Source organism: Microtus ochrogaster, chromosome 21, assembly GCF_000317375.1.
Source record: "Microtus ochrogaster isolate Prairie Vole_2 chromosome 21, MicOch1.0, whole genome shotgun sequence".
Classification (NCBI taxonomy): domain Eukaryota; kingdom Metazoa; phylum Chordata; class Mammalia; order Rodentia; family Cricetidae; genus Microtus; species Microtus ochrogaster.
The window spans coordinates 9,219,786-9,229,907 of NC_022022.1; the positions used below are offsets into that span (position 1 = coordinate 9,219,786).

The following is a 10,122-nucleotide window of genomic DNA, read 5'->3' on the forward strand; positions in this document are numbered from 1 at the left end:
GAGAGAGAGAGAGAGAGAAAGAGAGAGAGAGACAGAGAGAGAGAGAGAGAAAGAGAGAGAGAGACAGAGAGAGAGAGAGAGAGAGAACGAGAATGGTGTAGCCTTTTAAAACCTCAGAGCCCACACCCAGTGACAGACCTGCTCCAGTAAGAACACACCTCCTAATCCTTCTCAAATAGTTCTACCAGCTGGGAACCAAGCATTCAAATAAGTAAGACTATGGGGCCATTCTCATTCACAGCACCGCAGTGATATCTCAGTAGTACAGTACATGCATAGCATGTGCAGGACCCTGGGTTCAACTTAGCGTTTATCACTGCTGGGAGGGGGCTGTCACTCTGCCCACGCCTGCCCCTTCTCTTGCTAACTGCCTCTTCTGTCAACCACGCACTTTGGAGTCTCTGCACTTTGGAGTCTCTGCCGTTAGTCCTTTCTTGCTTATTTCTCCTCCTCCAAACATCGAAACCTCTTAGGGAAGGGTTCTGAACCAGAGACAGCTCTTGCTGAGCAGTGGATTCCCACACAGCCAAGGATCCAACACACTTAGAGTGCATGTTTGAAAAGCATGCATGGGATGCCCTCCTGTGCTCCAGGGACACCTGTTCAGCTGCCCTCTCGAGGGTGCTGTGCACTGCCTGCTGTCACGTCACCGTTACCCTGTCTCTTTCTCCCTGTTCAGACAGCCGCCTGAAGCTCAGCCAAGCCCAGGGGAACCTGTCCGTCCTGGAGACCCGGCAGATCCAGCTGGAGTGCGTGGTCCTGAACCGTACCAGCATGGCCTCCCAGCTCATGGTGGAATGGTTTGTGTGGAAGCCCAACCACCCAGAGCGAGAAGTAGTGGCCCACCTGAGCCGGGATGCCACCTTCCACTATGGTGAACAGGCCGCCAAAAATAACCTGAAGGGGCGGCTGCACCTGGAGAGCCCTTCTTCTGGCGTGTATAGGCTCTTCATCCAGAATGTGGCGGTCCAGGACAGTGGGACCTACAGCTGCCGAGTGGAAGAGTGGCTGCCCAGCCCCAGTGGTGTGTGGTATAAACGGGCTGAAGATACAGCTGGGCAGACAGTCGTCACCGTCATGCGACCTGGTAAGGCCCCTACCCTTCCATGTTTCCGTGTTAAGAATATTTTGGATGCTTGTATAGGCACTTATCTCGTCTCTGTGACCAAATGCCCAACAAGAGGCAACTTAAGGGAGGAAGGGTTGGTTTGACAGACGGGCCCATCATGGGGGGACATTGAGTATGAGGCAGCTGGTCACGTGACATCCAGTTAGGAAGCAGAGAGATGTGGGTGCTGCTGCTTAGCCGGCTTGCTCCCTTCCCTCCTTTTCCTCACCAGGACCCCAGCTCGTAGGGTGGTGCTGCCCACATTCGGAGTGGGTGTGTCATCCCTTCTTGATGACCCTCTCTGGAAATGCCCTCCTAGACATGCTCAAAGGTGGTGTCTCCTATGTGATTCCAAATATAGTCTAGTAAAGGGTAGCTGTTACAGTTCTTAAGAAATGATCCTCAGGGCTGGAGAGATGGCTCAGCAGTTAGCAGCACTGGCTGCTCTTCCAGAGGACTCGGTTTCCATTCTCAGCAGCTCACAGCTGTCTATAACTCCAGTTCCAGGGGACCCAACAGCCTTACACAAGCAATGCACATAAAACAAAAATAAATAAATCCTTTTATTAAAAAAGGAAGAAATTGTTTGCATATGAACATTTGTATTGTACACTTGTATTCTAAATTCTCTCAACTTGTTTTTCCTATGAATGGGAACTTGCACGTCAGGCTTTCTCCTCAGGTGATTAGATTTCTTAATTAGAATCAAAGCAGCAGTTAATTATTCTAGATCATAAGACTATGTTCCTTTTAAAGTATACATTCAGATCGGAACAGGTGGTTAGTATGACAGAGACCTTGAAACACTGGCCCTGCGCTCAGAAGTTGTGCCGGTGGGTTTTCAGTAGGAAAGCCTGGCTTCGTTAAGCAGAAAGCAGCAAGGACCTGCAGCCGCCACTCTCGCTTCCAATCATCTCACTGGCACTAATGACTTTTCCATGTGGCCTTTTGTTCCTCTTGTCTCTATTGCCATTTCTAAAGTGTGTAAACGCATATAATTACTGGGTGTAATTATTGTTACATTTAACACATAATTAAGACTGAGATGTGCAGCGTCCCCGTGCCTCCCGTAGCACCGCAACACCACTGAGCCTTATCAGCAAAGAGTCACCCATCCCTTGAGGACATGGCGTGGAACTGAACTTGCGACCTGTCAGTGTAAACACCTAGCCTTATATCTTCCTGGCATCTTGATGTGCACTCCCGCGGTCCTTGTAGCATTGCAGGCTCCTCTCTCTGTGTCACATCTGATTTGAGCTAGAGTTGGAGTAGTCAGCAGCTGTGCTGTGTACCATGCTGTCTCAGGGGAGGGCAGTGGTTGACTTCATCTGCGCTTGTCCCTGCTGGAGGAGAAATCCCCTTCGTGTTTTCTTCTTCTGTGTACATAGTTGGCTGTTTTGCGGCTGCTGCTGCTGCTGCTACTGCTGCTGCTACCTTGCCTGGAGGCTGGTGCTTCTCTTTCCCTGGAAGTAAAGTGTAGGGAACAGGGAACGGCAGCTGGACACACTTCCCCAGCTCCTACCCATTTGGCAGATCACTGGGGAAGCCCCCCATGGAGTGGGTAGAGACAAACATTTATGGAGGACCAGCTAGGTCCCTGCCAGTTAGAATGATGTCTAGTCTTCCTGGTAGATTTCTCTAACAAGGAAAATGAGCCTGAAGGAATTTTCTGCAGAGCTGAGAGCAGACAGAGCGGATGCAGGTTTCTGTCCTGCTGCAGACGTGATCCCAGTGTGGCCCCTAAGCCTGAGACCCTATACACAGTCCAGAGTCCCCCTCCATCTTCCCTCCTTCCTGCCCTCCCTTTCCCTTGTTCATTTATGCATTTATTTAATTAATTTTCTCATGGGGGTGGTGAGACAAGGTCTCACTATGTAACCCTGGGGAATTCTTAGACCAGGCTGGCCTTGAACTTACAGAGATCTGCCTGCTGTTGCTTCCCAAGTGCTGGGATTAAAGATGTGTGCCCCCATACCATAAAAGAAAAGTTTTTAGATTTAAAAATTTTATTCTATGTATATGAGTGTTGTGTGTGTGTGTGTGTGTGTGTGTGTGCACGCGCGCACACGCACATGTGTGCCTGGTACCTGCAGAGGGCAGCAGAAGGGTCTCCTGGAACTGGAATTAAAGATGGTTGTAGGCCTCTATGTAGCTGCTAGAAATTGGGCCCCAGTCCTCCACAAGAGCATCAAGTAGCTGGGCTGTGGTGGCAGAGGCAGGTGGATCTCTGTGAGTTCAAGACCAGCCTGGTCTACAGAGCTAGTTCCAGGACAGGCTCCAAAGCCACAGAGAAACCCTGTCTCAAAAAAACCAAAAAAAAAAAAAAAAAAAAAAAAAAAAAAAAAAAAAAAAAAAAAAAAAAAAAAAAGGAGCATCAAGTGTTCTTAACCACAGAGTTATCTCCCCAGCATCAGCCCCCCCCCCCACCTCGCGCTTCTCCTGCAAACCCTTGGCATCTGGCTTATTGACTTGGGTTTTGGAGCAGCTTGAACTCAGGTCTGTGTAGCAAGCCCTTTCAGCTCTGAGCCACATTCCTGGGGAAGTAAATCAGTCTTTTTCCCTTCTCTGTTCTTGTTCCTCCCCAGATGCCGCCCTGCAGGTGGACACAGTGGTCCCCAATGCTACCGTGTCTGAGAAGGCAGCTTTCCAGCTGGACTGCAGCATCCTGTCTCGATCAAGCCAGGACTCCCGCTTTGCCGTGGCCTGGTATTCTCTAAGGACTAAAGGTGGAGGAAGAAGGGGCAGCCTTGACATTGAGGACCAAGAGGAGGAGGTGGTATCAGAAGAAGAGGATGGTGAAGACCCGACAGAGAGGATGGTCCTGCTAAGCGTGGGACCTGATGCTGTCTTTGGTCCTGAAGGCAGCCCCTGGGAGGGCAGGCTGCGCTTCCAGAGACTCTCGCCCCTGCTGTACCGGCTCACGGTGCTTGAGGCGAGCCCCCACGACACAGGCAACTACTCCTGCCGTGTGGAAGAGTGGCTGCCCAGCCCTCAGAAAGAATGGTACCGGCTAACCGAGGAGGAGTCGGCTCCCATTGGCATCCGGGTTTTGGACACAAGTGAGTTTCCCCAGTTACACAAGAGGGTGTCCCTGTTGTCCTTGCAGGGTTTGGAAAGTGAAAAAGCTTGGTTGTGGGTTAATAAGCACTTTTCCTCACTGCTATGGGCACTTAGTAGTAGGGTTTGAGATGTGGAAGAATTTGACACACTAGCCCACATTGCTGACTGACCCTTAGTTACCCATGCAAAAAAAAAAACAGAGCTAGGAATTAAAATGATGACATACCATGTGGCTTGTGTGATCAATCTGATCTCTACCTGAGTCAGTACAATCTTACTGCACGCATGTCTTGCTTGGTGTTTCTGTTACACGTTAGAATGCCAAGTCAGCCTACAGTGACTTAGCGAGTATTTCCAGACTACGGGAGGGAGGGAAGAGGGGAAGCCATCAATCATGCCTTCCCTCATGTCCCTGGGTCGCTTTTATTCTGGAATCTGACTTAGGGGTGGGTGTCACAGATTTTGCCTGGTCACTGAGACCAGCCTAGAAGGACAGAACTGGGGAGTTTGGAGAGACACAACAGCAGCCTATCACCTCAAATGGGTCCTGAACACGGTCTCCTTCCTGTGAGGGCCTTTCACTCCAAACAGAGACTAGAGAAAATGCTTGTTTGATTGCCCGTTTGTCAAAATGTAGAGTGGATCAGGCCGAGCATGGTGTTTGCTCCAGTGGAATCGGCTTAGCGTTCAGAAACCGAAGAAATCTCAAGTTTTCAACCTCTTTTCAAATCAGTTTGCTCATCCTGTCTTCTGTCATCTTGATTTGAGGTTCAGGCTGCTCGGAAATCTCTGCCCATATCACTTCCTGTTGACCTCATGTTCCGTGAAACTGAAGCTTTTATGGGTTGAGAGTGGTTGGCCACCAGTAACTTGATAGAAATTTGCAAACTATTAAGTGTAAGCACGTGCTGTCTTAGTTCTGATGGTGTGCAACTGTCTGACAGAAGGGAAATGGAGAGACCTGAACCGATGTGCACCAGTGTCAGAAATGAGAGTGTCGAGGCCACGCTTGACCTGCTCTGTGGATCCCTGTAATAAGCTTCGTGAACACAGGGCTCACTGGGAGACCGGCTGCCTGCCAAGGGCTAATAGTTACCGTGCAGCCTGACCTGGTATCAGGGCTTTCGCTTCATTCTCTACCATGTCTGCTGTAAGCCCACCTTGTGCAGGCAGACACTGGACACTGTCCATGGCCCACACTGACTTGCGAGTAGAGAGTGTTAAGCAAGTGTCTTTCCGATACAGTTGCTCCTTGAAGCAAGCAGGCAGGCAGGCAGGGAGTGTGCTAGATCCCCGAGAGAGGCGTCTACAGCAGAACTGGGCACAGAAGGACCTGGTAGATACCTGCTTACCACAAAGGGGGGGGGTGAGGATGAATGGGGGTCAGCTTCTCTGACACCCCAGACATCGAGTTCACGGTCCATAAGATCAACTTTAGTGTAAGACTTTCCCAGTAGAAATGGAAACACTGTATCATTTGAACTGAAGGGGAACAAATGGCTGGGGTGTTGTGAGAGATTTAACAGGGAAAAGTCTCCCGGCCACTGGAGGCAGGGGGAGGGCTAGGAGAGCGTGTGGAAGCGCTCTATAGGGCAGGTGACCTCTCCTCTCAGGAGCGGGAAGCAGTTCCATCCAGACCTAGCTCCCCCCTGACAGTTCTTGCTGCCTTCCAGGTTCCACCCTGCAGTCGCTCATCTGCTCCAACGATGCGCTCTTCTACTTTGTCTTCTTCTACCCCTTCCCCATCTTCGGCATCCTCATCATCACCATTCTGCTGGTGCGCTTCAAAAGCCGGAGCTCCAGCAAGAACTCAGAGGGCAAGAACGGGGTGCCCCTGCTCTGGATCAAGGAGCCGCACCTCAACTACTCCCCGACTTGCCTGGAGCCCCCTGTGCTCAGCATCCATCCTGGAGCCATAGACTAAGGGAGGTGACCCCCAGCAGACGTTGCCCATGGCAGGGTCGGGTCAGAGGAGCCCTGTGGGCTTTTCCTCATTGCTTCATGCTCTGTGATTGGACAGGCGACGGCACCCGAACTCTGCGGTTTCCCTGCAGGAACCAGTCAGACCTGGAGTGTGTTGGAAGATCCTGGTCACAGAGATGACTGCCTCCAGGTGGCAGTTCTGGTAGCTCTTTGCACCCAGCATCCTGGGTTTCTAGTTTTTGGTTTTGGTACCGTCGTGCGTAGCTCCAGGTGCCGCATCTACTCGCCAGTCTGTCTCGTGTTTTCAGATCGGTGCTACGGGGTTTCCTGTTCTGTGTAATGTACTCTTTTAAGCCCCTTTGGTCCTCTCCGTGTGGATCTCACAGTGTTGTGGAAGGGTTTCTCTCACAACTGAAAAGCAAGAGGAAGACGACTTTATAGTAACAAGAAATCTCTTCCAAGACATTTTTGTTTTTGCACATTTGAAAATGCCACCCGTGGATCAAAATACACCCAAACATTTTTTTTTTTTTACTTTCTTAGCAAGACTTGAAAATATGTGTAGCGTGGGCCCAATTTGTATCTTATCTTTTCCCTCAGCTGGAGTTGTTGGAACCACTTTATAGTCAAGATGAAAGCATTGAATTTTGCTTCAAAGAACTGCGCATGTGCAGAAGAAACCCTGCGGAACTCCGTTAGGATTAGATGGTGTCCAGCGAGCCAATCTGCCAGCAGGGACGAAAGGGGAGATCTGGTCCTTGCCAAAAAAAAAGGCAAACCAGCCTGAAGGATGGGTCCAGCGTTTCAGATGGCGCCTGGTTTCCGAGGGTTGCCCTGAGCATACGTACCTACTATTGTAGTGACCAAAGCCAGTGATTAGGGAGGGAGGAAAGAAGGTTTGTCGTTGGCAAGCTCAGTCTCCTGACTGAGCAGGTAGTTTTCATCTGCAGGTGCTTTGCCAAATCTTCAAGGGGACAGGTCCAGTGAACCCGGAAGGGACTGCCTGAGTGGAGCGCTGTGGCCAGAGGGCGGCTGTGTGTGGCCCCATGGAGGGTGCTGAGCTGTATCACACTGAGCTTGGGAGAATGGAGGGGTACGGGGGTGTCCCTAGAGCCTGCTGGAGAGGCTGGAGGAATTCTCACCTCTCTCTGTCTTCCTTCCAGACGATGAGGTCTTCCTTATCCGTCACTGCTCTCCCCAAATCTCACTGCTGTGGGAATTTTGTCCATTTGTCCTAGGAGAGGACCAGGAGCAATTTCTTGTGATCTTTGCTGTCTCCTAGTCTCAACAGACAAGGGAACACAGTGTTGAGTCAGGGGTTATCCCTTTGCTTTGTTGGAGTGTGTGTGTGTGTGTGTGTGTGTGTGTGTGTGTGTGTGGTTTAGGTTGAACGGGTGTGTGTATGTGTGTATGCGCGTGCACGCGTGCTCAGGTTCTCTGGTTGTGCTGGTGGCTTTTAATTTTCAGCCCACAAATCCGAAATCCCCGGCCCCCCCCCCCCAGGCCAGATGCTTAGCTGCTCTACAGCCTCAGCATCAATCTCGAATCCTGCCTTTTGCTCACTCTGAAGACCTTGTGAAGCCCCCACCCCCACTCTCCCCCATCTTCACCAGCCATACCTTCCCATGGGAATTTGCATCCTGCGTCCCAAGATAGAGAGCCTGGTAGAAAAAAGCTGCCCAAGACTGTGGAAGTAAATCTAACGAGAATAAGCAAACATGGAAGCTCCAGGAGTTCCAGGCCTCTGGGCCCTGTGGTTACAGGTCCTTCAAGGGATCTGCTGGGTGTGGGCTGCTTGCAGGGTGGCAGAGGAGAAGAGGGGAAGCAAGACAAACCTTCCTCTCCCCTCCTGGCCCTCTAGTTCTCTGAGAGGTGTCCAGGCACCTTAATTCCTCGGGTGCCTACCCTGCTGGTTCTCATTTATGCTGCATCAACAAACGGGGACCAAACTGGCTCAGTCAGGAAGAAAGAATGTCTTTTGTTCTGTTCCTTCATTTCATGGGTGTGGGCTCTTGGTGAGTAGTTGCTGACTCCTGGCTTTTAGGCTGAGTCAACGAGGGAAGATTGACTCCGCCACTGGATGGGGAGACGCCAGAGGGCTGGCCTGGATTAAAGTTTCTGATGGGCTCTTTCGCCGCAGAAAACTGATGCTTCACGTAAATATGCAAAACGGTTGCAGGACGTTCAAGGGAACAAAGAAACCAATGTCAGTATTTTAACAACTGCTTTTTGTGTGTATATGTTCTGGGGGCTGGGGATGCAATCAAAATTGAACTCTGAGCTTTCTATGAAAAACAAACAAGCAAAAACCACAGGGCTTCTCTGTGGCTGGTTCCATGGACATGTGTTGTCAGCTGAATGGTGATGGTGCCCTCCAGTGGCTGGATGACCTCGCTGCACATTGTGTGCTGGGCTTTGGTCTTCTGAGTTCAGAGAGAAAAGGACTCCATAGGGACTCCTGACACCTGTCCTGTCCACTGTGCTAGGCCTGTCCCAGGACACTCTATGACCACACCCTCTCTCACCAGGGTGTTTCTGTAGCAAGTTTTCATATTTGTTTCAAACAATGGTTTCTCTGCATTCATTGTTGGAGAGGGATGGGTTGAAAAGACTATCCGTGCATGAAGTAGAGAGCTGTTGGTTTGTTTCAGTTTTTTTTTTAAAGGAAAAACTATTTGTAAGCCGCTGCACTAAGACATTTTATATACACTGCAGAGACTGTAGTAAATTATGTTGACAATACGCTGTTTACATTTTCTGGAGTCCGATGCCCTCCTGCCCCTCGCTGAACCAGCCACCTCCGGCTGTGGGACTGTGCTCGGTGGGTGGCCTGGAGTTCCGCCCTTGGCACTGATGTACCAGATTCGAATTTTACAAGCTGTAGCTTTTCTATGCATGCCCTCGCCCAGCCTAAATTATGTTTTTGTACAAATGATAAAAAAAATCTTTCTCAAGATCCTTTTGCCACATGCTGAAGTGTATTACAACTCTACCCCGTTAAGACTGCTGCCCCAGGTGCTGTGACACGGAGGAGCCAGAAGCTGACATTGTGACAGGTTATGTGACTCGTTTTCCTTTGGTGGGAAACTTAGGGTAAGAGGACACTGATGCAGAGAACCTGCCGGCTCCCTAGGGCCTCTGCAGCAGACCCCACCGTCCCGTCTCAAGCCTTTTTAGTGTTTGTGAATGAAAGTAGGCATTTCCCCGGGTGGACATAAGGCCGGGAGCTGGACAGTCTCAGGCAATGAGACTGAGCACCAGTCACTGTGAGTGGCCGACAGGCAGCTCGAAGCCCTGGGATAGTGTAGGCCTGGCAGTGGTCACACCTTGTTGGGTCTTTACAGTTCACCGAAAATGCAAAGGAGGAGGGCGCAGAAGGCTGAGAGCGGAGGAGGTGCTCCTTTTCCCACTCCTCCCCTCCCTTCCATCTCCCATTTTCAGTCCGCCTTACCAAGGCTCGGCCATGCGCCTTCCTCTGCTCCCAGCCCCGTTTGCTGTGTTCTTATCACCTTCGTGCAGCTGCTAGCTTGGCCCCAGTTAAAACTGCGACTGCTGATCCCTCGGTGCCCACAGTGATTCCATGTTAAGTCTTCTGTATTAGTTTTGCTTATGAGGTGGAAACGTGACTGTTGATTTCTTAGGTACCCACAAATGGTCCCCAGCTAAGTCATACGCATTATTTTTGCTTGACTCCCCCCTCCCCATTCCCTCTTTCCACCAGGAACTAAGTTTTAAAAGTGGGGTAGAGTACAATGGAGTAAGACCGCCCCATTAAACCCTGGGGTTAAGTGAACGTGTACCTCCCGTGAGGCGTATGATGAAAATGACCATCTGTGTGTTTGGGCTCGGGGACTGTGTCTTGTCACTGTGTCCCAGATTCCTACACTGTAATTCCCAGCGTTTGGTGAAACCAAAGCCCAGAGCAACAGAGAACACCCTGCCACAACAAAATGTGGTCCAAGCCCCTTGGGCCATGTTTGCTTACCTTCTCATCCATAATTCCCCATGATAATGAAGGGAACACTGGACCA

The 10,122-nt window shown here is 50.6% G+C and overlaps 1 protein-coding gene across 1 annotated transcript in view; it reads left to right on the plus strand.

The window, feature by feature from the left end:
• Nucleotides 1-9,036, plus strand: part of Igsf3 (immunoglobulin superfamily member 3) — a 97,148-nt gene extending 88,112 nt beyond the window's left edge. Inside the window, exons 9-11 of the mRNA XM_013349925.2 lie at nucleotides 680-1,087; nucleotides 3,694-4,167; nucleotides 5,842-9,036. Of these exons, the coding sequence (XP_013205379.1) occupies nucleotides 680-1,087; nucleotides 3,694-4,167; nucleotides 5,842-6,092 (1,133 nt within the window). The 3' untranslated portion in view covers nucleotides 6,093-9,036. The remainder of the gene's footprint in view (nucleotides 1-679; nucleotides 1,088-3,693; nucleotides 4,168-5,841) is intronic.
• Nucleotides 9,037-10,122: the final 1,086 nt, after the last annotated feature.